The sequence below is a fragment of the Plasmodium chabaudi genome (genome assembly GCF_900002335.3).
Source record: "Plasmodium chabaudi chabaudi strain AS genome assembly, chromosome: 10".
Taxonomy (NCBI): Eukaryota; Apicomplexa; class Aconoidasida; order Haemosporida; family Plasmodiidae; genus Plasmodium; species Plasmodium chabaudi.
In genome coordinates, this window is record NC_030110.2 from 933,789 (window position 1) to 951,395 (window position 17,607).

Consider the following 17,607-nt stretch of genomic DNA (forward strand, 5'->3'; position numbering starts at 1 on the left):
ATCACATTTTTTTTAATCTTCATTTTATTTGAATAAAGATTAATTAAATTGTATTCATAGGAAAAACGATCTAATTAATATATTTATATCAACCTGAAAAAATTAACACATAATAATATATACACCTTATAAATTTTTTTTTTTTTTTTTTTTTTTTTTCCTCTTTATTATTAGGATATTATTGCCAATTATCCTATAATTGTGTTGACTTATTTTTAAGAATAATAATATATCAAATATACTATTTTAAAGTGTATATAATTTTATTCGGGAAAAATATAATCTCGTTTTTTTTTTTCGACAATTTTGATGATATATATTATGGGAATATTAAAATTTAATTAAGCTTTTAAAGCTAATTTTAAAAAAAAATAATAATATTAAAAAATACACAAAATATGTAAAAAAAAATAAAGCATAAAAATATAAAATAAAAAAAATATAATAACTATTATATAATAACAAAGATAATATAAAGGAAACTTCTCATATGCTGCAAAACGAAGTAGATATAAACGAACGAATGCGGGGAGTTCAAAAAGGAAAAAAATTATATAAAGATCGAAAAAAAAATACAAATTTAAAGATATATTGAAAAATAAAAAGATAAATGAAAATATTATTTAATAAGGAAACAAATAAATAGGTAGATAACTTAAGGAGAAAGGGACAAGATAAACCACAAATATAAAGAGATCAAATCGAGGTGTTATTTTATAATGATAAAAATATTATTTTATTTTATTTTTCAAGTTTTTATAATTTCTGCCATAAATGTTAATTCAGTAAGAACGAAAAATTGTATACTATTTCTCGAATTGTTTTATATGCTATATATGTATTCCCTCGTTTTTATGTAAATATGATTTGTTCCGATGTAGTTATTCTCAATATTATTTGAAGCATTATATCATTACATATTTACGGTATAATTTTTATTTTCCCAGCTTAAGCATAAATATTTTTCAACAATCAGCCATGTGGGCTTGCCGTTAGCTCTTCAGGCGAACAACCAAAGAAAGTAAGTGAAATAAAAATATTGTGTGCCAAATGTATAAGGGGTGTGCATATTTATAGGCGCATAAACTATATTCTTGATCGTTTGTTTGTTAATTTTTATAGATTTTCCTATATAGACCTGAGGAGAGACAGAAGAGAAGATAGCAGAGGAAATCTTTTAGGTAGCAATGGAAATTCGAATGGTGTGAGTTTTTTAGGGCTTATGGGCTTAACAGGACTTTCCGTTCCTCTGATTTTTGCAAGTCTAGTGGTATATAATAGGTTAGTAAACAATAGTAAAAATTTAAGTGATTCAGAAAAGATACTGGGAAGATATTTATATAAACATGATGAGACTATCGTACCAAAAATTATATATGATAACGATAAATCATTTAATATATTTTATATAATAACTAGTATATATTATAATTTATTAGCATATGTAAATTTTTATATAAATGCAAAAAAGGTTAGTACAAAGGAAAATGTAAATGATTATACGATATTATTTTTCCACTCATATAATGTCGATAAATTTTTACAATCCCGAAATATTAAAACATATGTAGACAGATTAAAAGAAACATATCAACAGATAAATAAAAATAATAATGTGAATATTGTTTATGTACCATTAGATAATAAAATATTATTTAATATAAAACATTTTGGCTTGATGAATAATTGGTATAGTGTAACATTTAATGATAAACAACAAGTTTTAAAATTAATAAAAAATTATAATATTATGAATATACCTACTATGGTATTATTAGATAAAAATATGAATGTTATAAATGATAATATAAATTATTTATTATTATATAATAGTAAAGATTTTCCATATGAAAATACAAATAGTTTGACATATATAAATAATATATATGACAAAAATAATAATCAACATAATTTTAAAAAATTAAATTCAGATTACGTTATTTTCTATTTTAATAATAATAAAGAAAATAAAGAAGACATCGAAACGTTAGTTAAAATTAAAAATAAGTTATCAAAAAATAATATAAAATTAGATATCATTTTTGTAAAAGATATCGAAAGAAACCCAGAAAAGACAAGTCCTAATCAAGTCAATCCTATTGATGCAAAAAATAATAATGAACTCAAGGATGAAATTAAAGAAGATGAAAAAAGTAATGAACAAACTGATAAGGATGAGCAAAAAAAAGCGGAAAATTCGGATGTAAATCAAAAAAAAAGTTATATGAATGAAGTATACCATTTAGGAAAGGAAGAAAATAATTCGATTTACAAACTTTTGCTTTATGACACATTTGATGTTACATTTAAACCTATAGGTGTTTTAGTTAATAAGAAGGGAAAAATATTAAATAAATATATTAATGTCAGTAAAAAAAATAATGATATATCAAATTTTATATTGAATAATCATAAAAGTTTAAAAGAAAAAGTTAATGAAAATAATTATATGTATAAATATGATAATATTAGTAATTTAAATAATTTAAATGTATTTGCTCCTATTTTCATTTTATTTGTCGACAAGTTAGATTTTAATTTAATAGATAAATACAATGAATTAATAGAAATATATAATAAAAATAGAAAAGGAAAAAAAATTAATTTTTATTTCGTACTTAATGATGATAAAAAATATGAAGCTTTGAAAAATCTATGTTCAGTTAATAATACGACACAAGTTGCTATTTTAGATTTGTTTAATCAAAAATTATTTAAAGAAAATGTTAATAATATTAATATTATACAAAATGCCGATGGAAAAATTGATATAGACAAGGACAACTTTTTTAAATTTCTCAACAGTTTTTATAGCGACGATTTATATTCATCACCCATCGTTTTAACAAAGCCATCTCCATAACATTTGCCACTATGTATGTATGTATATATGACGTATGCGTGTGGAAACGGATGGCACAAGATATAGAATTATGAATTCCCACATGATTGTTTAGGTATAGCTTATTTATATGAATACTGGGAAGTACACATTTGAAAAGTTTATACAGCTATCAAAAAAAGGAAAAAGAAAACAAGCATCATTGATTTTATTTTTATAATATTGCCTCATGTTTTGTAATAATGAAAATTTCGCAACTTATAATATTACATATAATTTTTTTATTAATTCATTATATGCATATTTTTTAATTTTCTTTCCCTCTACAATGTTTTCAAACGCATTTTCCCAAGGGGTAATGCATTAATTGCTACACTTAGCATTATTATTTTTTTTTAAATATTTTACTATTTCATTTTTTTACACCTTTATTTTATTGTTAATATTTTTTTTAATTATTGTCAACATTTCGTTGCATTCACCATGGCTATAATGTGAATTTATTTTATTTTCTATTTTTTTGAATTAACCTCATTTAAGGACACATTTAATTTTTTGTAACTTTTTAATTATGTCTTTTTTTTCATCAAAATTAATGATAAAGTATGAGAATAAGAATGATAATAATAATTATTAAGGGGAAAAAATTAAGTTTTATAATATTGTGAATTTTGTTTTTTTCACTTTTTTATGGTACTGAAAAATAAGGATTAATATAGTTCATATGGATGACAAAATTTAACAAAAAAAATTATGAAAACAATAGAAATGAATAGAGAATATGTAGTTGTAATTGTACATAAACAAAATGATGTTGGATTATGGTATATTATTATCTTCGTCTTTTTGCGTTTTTTTTTACTTTTTTAACCTTTAAATTGTATACTTTTTGTTTTTTTTTACTTTTTTTTTTGTTTGAATTTTGTAGAATAGTTGTTTTAACGATTTGTGTATTTTTTTTTGATGGATTTGAAGTGAATAATTTATCAAGATCATCAATTCCTAATAATCGATCATATTCTTCATCAGTTATTTTTTTTTTTTTTAATTTTTTAAATAAATTTTCTTCAAAAAATAGCGAATCAATTTCATTTTGATCCAATTCTCTTTTTTCATGTTTTCTTTGAACAATAGTTTTTCGTTTTTTTTTATTTTTATCATTTTTGTTTTTTTCAGTTGGAAGGGCTTGTTCCTTTTTTAAGATTTTTTCTTTTTCTTCTTCGTCTTTTTTTTTTTTATTTTCTAACCTCTTCTTCTCTTTTTCGCTATTTTTATAGGGTATATCATAAACATTTATATCGAAACTTTTAAAATTTTTCACTTTTTCCTTTTCCTTAAACTTTGGTATTTTAACTAATGCAAACGTATGACATAAATGTGATATATTTAATTTGTTAAATGGGAAAAGAAAATTTAATTGATGATTTTTATAAAATTCAATGTATGACAAAAATGCTTTTGTTGATAGATTGAACATTTCTCGATTTTCAATAGCATAAAATATTATCAGTTTCAAGAAGATCGTAATTATATTATTGGGAAGTATAATATTTTGTCGTTTGAGGGTTTCTTTTTTCGCATTGTCAGTTTTCTCTTTCCCAGCCTCAGGAATGTCTTTTTTATTTTTTTTCCCTTTTTTAGCTTTCGATTGATTATTTATTGTATCCAAATTTGTAAAAAATTTTTTTTTTTCAAGAAAACTTATACAATCACTATTTCGATTTGCAAGTTTTAGAGCCTCCTTATTTAAGTGTTCTTCCGTTTTTATGATTGTAGATTCATATTTTATCATATTTTGAAACATATCTGTTTTTTTAAAATTATAAATGCTGACTTTTTTACTTTTTAAAAAGTATAAATATTCCTTTTCCTTTTTATTTATAAAAATAATGTTTTTACCTGTTTTATCAAATCTACCAGTTCGACCACTTCTATGAATGTATGTCATATTTTTATTTGGAACATCATAATTTATGACCCATTGAATGTTAATATTTATTCCTCTACTCATAACATCTGTACAGAAAATTACATTTTTTTTTTTAGAAAATTTTTTATTATTTGTTATTTTATTGTAAGCACTAATCCGTTTTTTATCTTTCATTTTTCTATGAATTTTTAAAAAATTTATTTTATTTTTTCCTATATAATTTTGAATATAGCAAATCATTTTTGAAAAAACAAGCATTTCATCATCTGTGCATATATTATTGTATAGCTTGTTCAGTTTGATCAATTTCTCAAAAAGATTTTCCTCATCATTACTGTATAAATTTTTTATGTTAAAAATACTTTTAAACATGTGAAAATAATAATCAACACAAAAACAGGTTGGAAAAAACACAATAGCTGTTTCCCCATTACTCAAAACAGTATTTAAAAATTTAAAAAGGAAAAAAAATTTGTCTATATTTCTTAACACAATATAATAATTCTCAATTTGATTAGACATTGCAAATGTGGTAGTTATATTCCCATTATCATGCTCGTTGTCCTGTTTGTTATCATTTAAGTAGACACGTGAAGGGGAAATGACATTGAGATCAGATTGTTGTTCATTTTCTCCTTCCTTAGGATTAACAATTATTCTGAATGGTTTTCTTTTTTTTAACCCAGAAGGAAATAAACTACATATTTTATCTTCATATAAACAAGTTGCACTACATATACATGTAATATAATCATTAGAGTTGATATTATTTACAACATCTTTTACATAATTTATATAACTTTCTTCCAATAGTTTATCACCTTCATCTAATATAAAATATTTCAATTTTGATGTATTAAACAGATTATCATATTCTTTAAATAAATTTGCTAATTTTCCAGGAGTAGCTGTAATTATTTGAAAAGTATTATTTTTTTTTTTTTCATTCTCTAAAACTTTTATATCATCTTCAATTTTTACAGCTCCTCTAAATAATAAATTACTTATAAAAAAATTGTCTTTATCTAATATTTTTAAATCGACATTAAATTTATTTGAAAAATATAATCTTATAAAAAATATAAAATTATTTATTACATTATAAATTTGTATACAAAGTTCTCGTGTTGGAGTAATTATAATTGTATTTACGTCAATTCCTTTTTCTTTATTTCGATTTACATTATGACAATTTTCGCTATCTTCTTTAATAGCTACAATTTCAGATATATTAAATTGGGGACTACATTTTGGACTATCTTCATATTTTTCTCCGTCTTTTGAATCACTACTTTTTACCTCGTTTTCATTCTGTTCAATTCCTGGATCTGCATTAGTTATTAATTTTGTTTCCTCTTCAAGGGGGGTGTTAATTTTCCCTTTTGTTAGTAATCCTTCTTTAGTAGTATCGTCTTGATTTTGAATTATATTATTATTAATGTTATATGAAATAAATTTATCTACATTTATATTAAATGGGATGGATTTACATTTAGTAATCTCACATTTTTGAAAATAATCATAAATAGAATTAATACTATTTTCATCATAAAAAAAATCGCTAGCTTTAGTAGTGTCATCAATATGAGTATCATCAGGATTGCATTCTGTTTTTTCTTTGTAACTTTTTTCGCTAGTTATAGATATTTGATTTTTTAAAATTTGTTTTTTATAATCGACTAAAGTTTGAAGTATTGGTATGACGAAACATAATGTTTTTCCAGTCCCTGTTTCAGATTGTAATAAAACATTTTCATTTTTCTTTAAAATATGTGGTATACTAATTTCTTGTATTTTTGCGCAATAAAAATACTTTTGAATGAACAGTGAGAAAACGATTGAATTATCCAGATTGAGGTTCGTGAAAGGTTTTTTTTCCCTTTCCTTTGTTTTTGGTTCTTCTTCAATTTCTGTCATGGCATTATATTTGCTACAATTGTATTATATTTTTATCATTTTACAAAAAAGAATTTACTCTATATAATAGTTTTATAAATCTCTAACCAAAATATTAGAATATTTATATATATGATGTTTTTTTCGTTTTCAAATGGGATATTTATGAATGAAAAAGCTTTTATTATTTAAAAATATTAAGATATATATGTTGAAATATATTCGGTTAATTTTTTTTCATAAATATTGCAATTATAGAGGAAAAAAAAAATTTTAAAACATACAAATTATTTTAATTTGAACAAGGGAAAAAACTACATACATTTTTTGGGACGGGTATTTTTTTTATTAATATTGCAACCTTTATATAGATATTAATTTTTAATAAAAAAAAATAATAAAGATTAAACTTTCCATATAATGAAAGTAAAATAATTTAAAAAATTATCATTTTATGAAATAATGATAAAGTATAACATATTATTTGTTAAAAGTAAAAGAGGTTGTTGTAATGGTAAACATAATAAGTCATTTAACAAAATGGAAAACAACTGTTTTATTTTTATATTTTTATAATATGTTTCTCTTAATAAATACAAAAATATACTTCTATTTATTATTGTTGAAAATTGTTTTAAAAGCTGATAAATAATATACTTTTTGATATTTTATATACACAATTATTTATTTGTTGGTTGTTATGCGGCCATTTTTATTGCCGTACATAAACATACTTAAATAATATTTGTATAGTAAAATTTTTTGGATAACATAATCTTAATAAAGTTATTAAATGATATAGAAAATGAAAAAAAATATCAAGATTGTCTTTTGAAAAAGTATTATATATATTAAGCATTAATTGTATACCTTCGGTATGTAAAACAATCTACAAAAAAAATTTTAATAAAATATTTCATACTATTTTGCCTTATCACATTATTGTATTTTTTAATCCATCCTTATGTATTTATATTATTTGGTCTTTGTTTTTTATATCCCCTGAATAGAATATTTTTATTATAGTATTATTTTGATATACAACCATAATGCATTATTTTCCTATCTGTTCATATGCTATGCTTAATATGGAAAAAACAGCATAAATAGAATATTAATTCTAATAATTTGTGTAGATCTAAATGTATAACTATTTCATATATAAGTTAATACAAATTAAGAGTTCAATTTCTTTTTCATATTTTTTAAATCTTTTTGTTTTTATACCCAAATAAATTTTCTTATTGCACCTTTTTGATATATAGTATATAAACCCATGAAAAATGTGGGCAAATAATGAGGCCCTAATGCTATATAAATAAACAAATACACACACACATATAAGTGGGCCCTAAAATATATGTACATATTATGGTCATATAAAAATTAAGAATAGTTCTTCATCTGTTAATATGGTGCATAGAACAAAGAACAAAAGCATAGATAGTATATTTCATTTGGTTGTATAATTTTTTTTTAATTTTATTTTGGAATATTTTAGAAATATAAAAAAAAAATTGTACTCGATTGTAATAAAGTAAAACATAATATCAACCCTTTTACAAACATTATTTTATCAAATTATAATTTTATTATTCTTTCTTTTCCACCTTTCCAGTATTTATATATAATATAAAAATGAATATCCTTATATTTTTTTTAACCTTTCAAATGTTATTATAGTGGAATTATTCATTTTTACTTGTATTTTTCCAGGCTTTTAAGGCTTTTAAAATTAATAGGGAAATACAAGTTTGTGCAAATAGGTAACTATACATAAATAAAAAAAATATAAAAAAGGAAAAATAAAAAAGCAATAAAAATATAAGACAAAATAAAATAATTTAACCGCTTAATAAGTTAATAATAAACCAATTAAATGTAGCTTTCAGATTTTATGACAAAATACATTTAGTTATTTTTCACCGTATAAAATATATTTTAAGTTTATAAAAATTATGTTTATGAAAAAGACATGAATTTTGCAACCAGTCTGGAAAATATAAAACATAAACAATTTGTAATATTACATAATTATATTTACAAATCAATATATAAAAAAATTATACAAATTAATTATTGTGTAATAAATTGTAAAAATAGAGATAATACTAAAAAATAATTAATTATTATATATTGTACATTTCTATGTGTGGACCCCCAAAATACACACACACTAATTTCAAAATATAAATATAAAAATGCATACATAACCAATTTTTAATTAGTTGCAATTTTAATATCGTCTGCTAGCTTTTATTAATTAATGTATTTATTATTTTTTATTTTCTATTTATGACTTGGGCTATTTTTATTTTATTTTTTTTTTACTTTTATTTTCCTTTAACTTGTATTCTTTAATTTTTAATTTTTGCAAATATGCATACATGTACAATTACAAATAAATTGGAAAATTGTGAATAGTGAAAAACAGAAAAGAGACAAAAAAGCTTTTTGTAATTTATAATCCACTTTTTAATACATGGTTGCATAAGTTGTATAACAAATCTGTTCGTTTTTAATTTTTGTCAAGTTTTTATTAAGTATTTAAAAAGCTTAGATTAAATCAAAAGTTGTATACAACCCAAAATACATATATATAATATATTCACACATTTACACACTTGTTCATATATAAATTCCTTATTGGAATATTTTCCAAGTGTCATGCCATTCCCCTTTATTTTTTTTTAATTAGTTTACGTTTTCATCATGTATATACATACATTAAATACGATTTAACATTGTTTTTATATTTTTCATTTCTTTTTTCACGTTTTTTATATGGTAAATATTTATTAATCCTATAATTTATAGTCACCTGTTTCGACTCTCGAAAAAAGTCCTTATTTTTTTGGTACACTCGATAAATGGTATTAAGCTTAAATACAAATAAGCAGACATAATATATATAAAGGAAACATATATCCAATTTTTAAAGTGCATATTTTAAGAACAAAAGCGTGACTATATAATTCAGACGTGAAAGTTAAAATTCTTAAGGGGGCATCTAAAAAAAAATAGAAAGAGATTGATAAATTAGATGCATATAATGCAATAAAATAGTGGCATCATATAGAGAAAGAAAGACAAGTATGAAGTTAAGGAATATTAAAAAAATTGACAAAAAAAATGGAAAATGTATTAAAGTAAAAAAAAAAAAAATAGGAAATAAATACACACAAAATGGAAAAGATGGAAGAGAGAAAAAAAAAAATAGTAAGATAATACATATTGAATATTTGGAGGGTAGAAATAAAAAGAAAAATAAAACAAAATGCCACAAAAAAGTACGATTTACAAAATTTTGTTCTAACATTCGATCCGATGTGAATATCAAACAAGGGAAACTTATAAATAATAATAAAAAAGAAACAGTATTAGTAAATGTGAAAGAAAAAACAAATTTATTGAATAATAAAGAAATATTGAAGCCACAAAAAAACAACAAAAATAGTAAGTTAGTAAGTAATAATACCAAGAATATAAATTCCGAAGATACTAATAAAAATGGTGCTGTTTTGGCTAGCAAAAATAATAAAAACCACAACATTATTAACAAAAGTAACAAATGTGTTGGTATATTAAAAAATAACGATTTGAACAGGTCGAAAAATGAAAAGATGAAGAAAAAGAATTGGAAAAAAAGTAAAAAAAAAAAAAAATATTCAAGTGAAAATGAATTAAATTTGAATGGGAAAAAAAAAAAAAAAATCGTTGAAAGCAACAACAGGACAGTTAAAAAATTGCACAAAACAGATGAGAATGATTCTCATATTTTATATAGCAAAAAAGAAACAATGAACACACATAAAAAGAATATGTCTCGAATAAAAAAAAAAAAAAAAAAAATGCAATATAGCAAAATAAATGAAACACCAAATGGAAAAACAACTGTGGTAGAAAATGAAGAAATACTAGGGACAGATCACGAAATGAATAATGAGAAAAGCATACAAAATATGGATGAAGATTTCCTTTTAAAATCAGATTATTTTTTTGAAAAAAAATTAAATAAAACAAAAGGGGTATACAAAAACAATATGGGTAACAATACGATGTTTTATTATGGTAAACGATCATTTAGAAGCAAAAAAAAAATGATGCTAATGATGAAAAAATTAAAAGATAATAAAATAAAAAGATCGATAAATGATTTTATAAAAAATAATAGTATAAATAATAATAATATTGCAACTAATAACAAATGTAATATTTACAGTTTTGGTAAAGGTAACTATCTATACTCGTTAGAAAGAATAAATTATAATAATGAAAAAACAAGTGTAGATAATAAAATAAAACTAAATTTTGTTGATGAAGTAATAAATATAAAAAAACAGAAATTTATAATTGGATCATCAAATAGAAAATGTGATTTAGTCTTAAAAGGGGATATCGAAACAGAACAATGTGAATTAATATGTAAATGTGTACAAAAAAATATTAATCATACAACCGATAAAAATCGACAAATAAATAAATATAATTTATTTATTGTAAATAAATCAACAAATAACAGTACCATACTAAATGATATGATTGTGGATATCGATCAAGTGAAAGATGAAGACAGCATATTTTTAGGTATAAATGAAATTGATAAAAAAAACAATAGTAAATATATTTATAAAATTAAATATAACAAATTAGCTAATATTTTTAATATAAATAATGGAAACAATTATACCAAAGATAATGTTATTACACCAATTCTAAATAAATCAAAAAAAAGAAAAGGCAGTAAAATTGTGTCTAATAATTTTTCTTTAAATAATATAATAGAAGAAGATGAATCAAAAATAAGTATACTCATATTCCTTATAATAAATAAAAATAATACTACTGAAAATACTAGCCTTTTTATGACAAATAATAATTATTATGGAAACAATTCTAAGCATATATGGAATGAACCTATATATACATTAAATAATTTATGTAACATTACAAATTTAAATATTACTCCTAGAAAGAGTTTAGATGCCTTAGGATACACTAATAATGTAAATAATTCTATAAAGCATAATAATAATACACCTGGTAATTTAAGTTCTGTTGCGAATTTCAATTTGTATAGTAACAAGGGATCTACTTCCATTAATAAAATGATAGAGGAAGATTCACCTAATACTCAATTTAATGAAAGTATTAAAAAAATAAATAAAATATGTCAAAGCCGAATTTCTCCATTATGTATAAAAGATTCAATAAAAAAAGATGAAAAAATAAAAGGGTTATCAAGAACAAGAAATAATTCTAAAGAACTTCCTGTAACATTATTAAATGCATGTGCTGAATTATGTAAAGAAATAAATAAAAGTACAACTAATGAAAATAATAATATTAATCAAAATAATTCTATTACAAAAAATTCTTCGCTTTTTAATAATCCGACTCCATTAAAAATAGAAAATTATCTTGTTAATAATGAAAATAAATCAGTCACAAAACAGATAAGCAATACGCATAGTAATGCTCCAATTAGTTCCGATTCTGTTCAAATTCATAAAAATGATTCTAACCTTACTCAAGATACACATTTGATAAAAAATAATGCATCGACAGAAAATCAATTTAAAAATTTGTCTGTAGAAAAGGGAGCAAATATTAATGAAAATAATAAAATTTCTTCTGTGACGCCAAATAAAGAAGCTAGTTTGGGATTACAAGGAGAGACAAAAAATGCAAGACCATCTTTTTTAAAACAAATTTTTAGTAGATCATTGTCCCCATTTAAGTACATATCTGAAGGGGCAGATAAAAACACGAAAATTGTTGCTAAAGAAAATGGATACAATAAAAATGATAATAACCAGGATGATGAGGAAATAGGGGAAATAGTAAACCTTAGAGAAGAATTAAATATAACTCCTTCAAAAGGCAAGATATTATGTGGAGAAAATGATGATAAAGAAAATAATACAATACAAAATGATACTAACATAAATGGAAATAACCAAAATAATGGCATCGAAAATAATAAAATTGGAAGCAGTACTGAAAAAGGAGTATATTCTCTATTATATTCAAAAAATAGTGAAAATAAATCATATAAAGATTGTGTATTGTGTCTAAAAAATGATGAAGGAAAAGAGACATACTTAAAAGTAATAGGTGAAATTAAAGTAAAAAGAAATGCCACGTTTTCAGAAATTAAACAAGAAATAGATTTAAAATTGGTAGACAAATCCACAGAATGTTCAACATTAAATAATGTTAATTATTCAATTCATTTAAATGCATTTTCAGAAAAACTAAATGAAACCAAGTTTAATGAAATGTCTGCATTACATTTAGATTATATTGACAACACCAATTTTTCAGACATAGATGCTTTAGAATCATTTGAACTGAAGAAAATGATATTCATAAAATATGAAGAATAATAATCATCGATATAAATTTACTTATTGTTTTAACTAATTTTTAACTGCATTATAAATTATGAACCCATTGTTTATATATTGGGTATCATTATATTGCTATTATTTTGTATATTTTAAATGTCTCAATGCCGAAATTGTTATATGTTTTTTAAAAAAAACCTCTAAAACATTTTTTTTTAAATTTATATTTTTAGTGTTTAATCTTCATTATACATGTTGATATTTTTTTATGTATATACCATTTTAATAATATTTTTACATGTCCACCTCTTTTTTTTAATAACCAACTGTCAATATATTTTTTTAAAAGAAAAAAAACTATTTTTAAGCATAAATTTAGGATAAACATAATTTATTAATTCGTTTTGTATTTTTAAATTATTTGTAGCATGTTGGAAATGTTGAGTATTTTTTATTTTATTAAATATTTCCCAATTGGTATATTTATAAAAATATATATATATTCCAAATTCTTGTTATTTGTAAGAATAAATCTTATTTTTTTATAATTCATGGATGCAACATAATTTGTATAAAAAAAAAATTTAATGCATATATGCATAGCAGCAATATGTATATGCTTATATTTTTTCCCCTATGAAAATAGTTTTTAATGATAAAAAAAACTTCCATCGTTTATATCAAAATAATTTCAAAGCAAAAAATATAAATATACATAATTCATGAAGGAAATGATTAAATAAATATTATAATAATCGACAGGCCTCATGGTATTATTCAAATAATTTATTTTCTTCAAAAATGACAGCATCATTTTGAAATAATAATAAAAAGAAATAATAAGAAGATCGTAGATTTTCCAACATATTTTTATTATTATTCCATTTCATTTATTAATATATTTTTAACTTTTTTGAAAAATTAAATATGCAGCTTTTTCCCATTTAAAGTGTATATATAACATTTTTAGTAAAAAAATAAAATAACTGAATATGATAGACTATAAAAGGAAGATCGATAAAAATAATAAAATCCACAATAAAAACTATCATAATAAGGTAAAAAAGCACAAAGGAAATAAACAGTTTCGAAAAAATAGCAATGCAGATGAAAGGGCACAACTACAAAAAGAGATTGACGAAAAGTTAAGCTTTATAGTGGAAGAAAATAAAAGGAAGCAATATGATGAATTGAGACTCAATATAGAAAACGAACAAAAAAAAGATATAGAAAATGAAAAAAAAAAGAAAAAGAAAAATGATAGTGGGGCAGCAGAAAGTGATAACGAAGTTAAGAGGTATAAAAATAACTTAACTATAATTGACAAAAATGTATTAACACAACAAGAATTTAAAAGTTTACCAATAAGTAAAAAAACATTAAGATCATTAAATGAAAATAATTTTACTCATATGACAAATATACAATCGGTGTCTATACCTATCGTTTTATTAAATAAACATATATATGCTCAAGCACAAACTGGAACAGGAAAAACATTATGTTTTTGTGTACCATTAATTGAAAAACTTTATAGAGATAACATTGATAGTTCTAATAAAATATTAGGAGGATTAATTATAACTCCAACAAGAGAATTAGTATTTCAAATATTTGAAGTTTTAAACATGTTAAATAAATATCATAAATTAAATATTTGTTGTGCAATAGGCGGAAAAGATGAAGAAAGAGAAAAAGCAATTTTTAGTTATTCCAATATTATAGTATGTACACCAGGCAGATTATTATATCATTTAGAAAATAATTATTATTGTAATTTAGACTATTTAAGTACTTTAATAATTGATGAAATTGATAAATTAATTGATAAAAGTTTTTATGATAATTTAAAAAGTATTTTATTATATAAACCTAAAGACAATTGTCAAATTTGTTTATTTTCAGCCACAATATGTAAATTTTTAAATATCATATTAAAAACATTTAACATTAAAGATTATGAATACGTCAGTATAAATAATAATGATAAATATATAGAAAGTAATAATATAAAACAAATATATATTGAATGCAGTATATATGACAAAATTAATTATTTATATACTTTTTTATTTTCAAAAAAAAATAGAAAAATAATTGTTTTTTTTTCAACATGCAAACAAGTTCGATTTATGTTTGAAGTTTTTAAAAAAATTAAAGTGGGAGTTATGAAATTTTTACAATTACATGGAAAATTAAAGCAAACATCACGATTAAACACATATCATTTATTTTCAAAAAAAAATAATTTTGTTTGTTTATTTACAACAGATATAGCTTGTAGAGGTCTTGATTTTGCTTCAGTTGATTGGGTTATACATTTTGATTTCCCAGACAATTTAGAAACATTTATTCATAGATCGGGTAGAACTGGTAGATTTACTAATGTAGGAAATAGTCTTATCTTTTTAACAAATGAGACTGATAATAAAAAATATTTTTTAAATGTATTAAGGGAAAATAATATTGAAATAGTGGAGAAATTTATTAAAAAACAAAAACTTTTTGATATTAATAAAAAAATACATTCTTTAAACGCAGCGTTTGTTGAAATTAAACATTTAGCAAAGAAAGCATTGATCATTTATTTAAGGCATTTATATATTATTATGAAATTTAGAGGTATTAAAAATCTTGATTTAAATCAGCTAGCCTATGCATATGGGCTTATCGAATTTTCTCAAGAAATGATGGATGAGTTGAATATAAATGATGGAAATAAAATTGAAATGAAAAAGAAGAGATCCAGATTTGAAAAGTTTTTAGAAATACTCAAAGCTCGCAAGTCGAAAAAGGGAGGAAAAGAAGGAAATGGGGAGGATGCGAATGAAAATAAAAGGGATACCATGAACAAGTCAGAATATAACAATCCTGATGATAGTGATGAATCAGAGAATAAATTGAAACCAAACAAAACTCAAAAGTCAAGAGACATAGCAAAAGAAAACACAACTTCAGACAATGATGATATTACGAATATGCAAGAAGAGGATGATTTATTTGTTCCTCAAAGAGTTGAAATTGAAGACAGTGGACCTTTATTATTACCAACTAAAAAAAGGAGAAAGCGAGTCAAGGTAGCTAAAATGCTAAGTAATAGTGTATTATATGATGATGTAGGGAATGAAATAAATGATGAAAATGTAAAGTTTAAGATATTGGTAAATGAATTAAATGAAAATGAAGAAATGGAACAAAGTGATATAGAAGGTAAAGATACTGAAACAGATGATGAGCATACAAAGAACAAGCGTGATGAAAAATCATATATTGAATTATTAAAAGAAAAAGTTGAAAAAGATAATGAGCAAATAAAAATCGATAAGCTAAAGAAAAAAGAAAATATGATGAATAGAGATAATTCCGATAATTCAGATGAACAATCTGATTATGACAAGGAATCATCATCTTATCAAGAGGACGACTATAGCAGTTCTGAAAATAGTAGCATCATGAATGACCAAGTGGATGATACCAAAAAAATGAATAAATTAATTGATAAGAAATCTCAAACCAAAAAACAAAAAGAAGACAAATTAACTGGTAAGATTTATTATATCTATGTGTATATATTATTTGTTATATTTTCGATATGTTATGCATCTATGAGCATATTTTTTTTCATATTTGCAATGTGGGCAAAATAGGGAATATATGCTTTCCCCTTTTTTCCCTCTATAATTATTTCATAAATAAATGCATAGTTTTATAGAAAGAAATTAATTCATATTATTGAATTATATGATTATTACCATTTGGTTGTTTCATTATTTTATTTATTTTTTTTCTTTATAGAAAATATATCAGATTTAGAGGACAAAGTAATGATGTTTTTATAATTCGGATGGTTCCCACATTTTTGAGAATATGATGAAATCTTTAATAAAATACATCAGGCATAAAATGCTAATATATATATTTTTTTATTTGTTTAGTTAGTAATTTAATTAATTTTTGTCATTTTTCTTATTTTTTTGTTATATGGAATTATATATCCATGACGTTTCTTCTTAATAATTTATACAACCAACTATAAGAAGAATATGCATATAATTTTATTTTGGTTACTATGTGTGCATATTCTTAACTTTTTAAGTATAAAAAAAGACTTATACATAAATATATTTTATTATTTTTGCTTTTTACTATTAAACAATGAATCATTTTTTTAATCCTAATGATAATTATCATAACTAGTATAATAAAAATAGAGATCAATATTTTTTTACCAATTTAATATATTAATAAACAAGGATAGCTAAATATATATATTGTTATAGGAGGGTATATTCCCTATTTAATGAGTATACCAATATTTATAATATATATGTTTATGCATATTACATATATACAACATGGTGATCTTACATATCCCTTTTTATAGACTTATAATTGTAGCTAACATAATTCATAACTATAATTCAAACATATTTGAACTTGAAGTTTGTAAAGTGCCAGTTTAGCCTTATAAAATTTATAATATAAAATGCAATAAACTATTTGGTAATAAGAAATGTAGTATTTATTCTACTCAAAGAAAATTGCTTATACTATATAAATATATATAGAATTATTTAGTATAGATGATA

General features: G+C 22.0%; 4 protein-coding genes across 4 annotated transcripts; 3 read left to right on the plus strand and 1 right to left on the minus strand.

Annotated features, from left to right (window-relative positions):
* Window positions 1-719: 719 nt before the first annotated feature.
* On the plus strand, window positions 720-2,863 carry PCHAS_1024800 (thioredoxin-like protein, putative; the record flags this gene model as incomplete). The annotated part of the gene is made up of 3 exons (XM_016798389.1): window positions 720-785; window positions 948-1,021; window positions 1,123-2,863. The coding sequence occupies 3 exons, from the start codon at window positions 720-722 to the stop codon at window positions 2,861-2,863; spliced, it is 1,881 nt and encodes a 626-aa protein (XP_016655603.1).
* Window positions 2,864-3,674: 811 nt separating this feature from the next.
* PCHAS_1024900 (ATP-dependent rRNA helicase SPB4, putative) lies at window positions 3,675-6,689 on the minus strand (the record flags this gene model as incomplete). Its single annotated transcript, XM_016798390.1, has 1 exon — window positions 3,675-6,689. One exon carries the CDS (start codon window positions 6,687-6,689, stop codon window positions 3,675-3,677), a length of 3,015 nt encoding a protein of 1,004 aa, XP_016655604.1.
* Window positions 6,690-9,763: 3,074 nt separating this feature from the next.
* PCHAS_1025000 (conserved Plasmodium protein, unknown function) lies at window positions 9,764-13,057 on the plus strand (the record flags this gene model as incomplete). Its single annotated transcript, XM_731235.2, has 1 exon — window positions 9,764-13,057. The coding sequence occupies one exon, from the start codon at window positions 9,764-9,766 to the stop codon at window positions 13,055-13,057; it is 3,294 nt and encodes a 1,097-aa protein (XP_736328.2).
* A 953-nt stretch (window positions 13,058-14,010) lies between these two features.
* Window positions 14,011-16,857, plus strand: PCHAS_1025100 (ATP-dependent RNA helicase DBP4, putative; the record flags this gene model as incomplete). The annotated part of the gene is made up of 2 exons (XM_016798392.1): window positions 14,011-16,561; window positions 16,814-16,857. The coding sequence occupies 2 exons, from the start codon at window positions 14,011-14,013 to the stop codon at window positions 16,855-16,857; spliced, it is 2,595 nt and encodes an 864-aa protein (XP_016655605.1).
* Window positions 16,858-17,607: the final 750 nt, after the last annotated feature.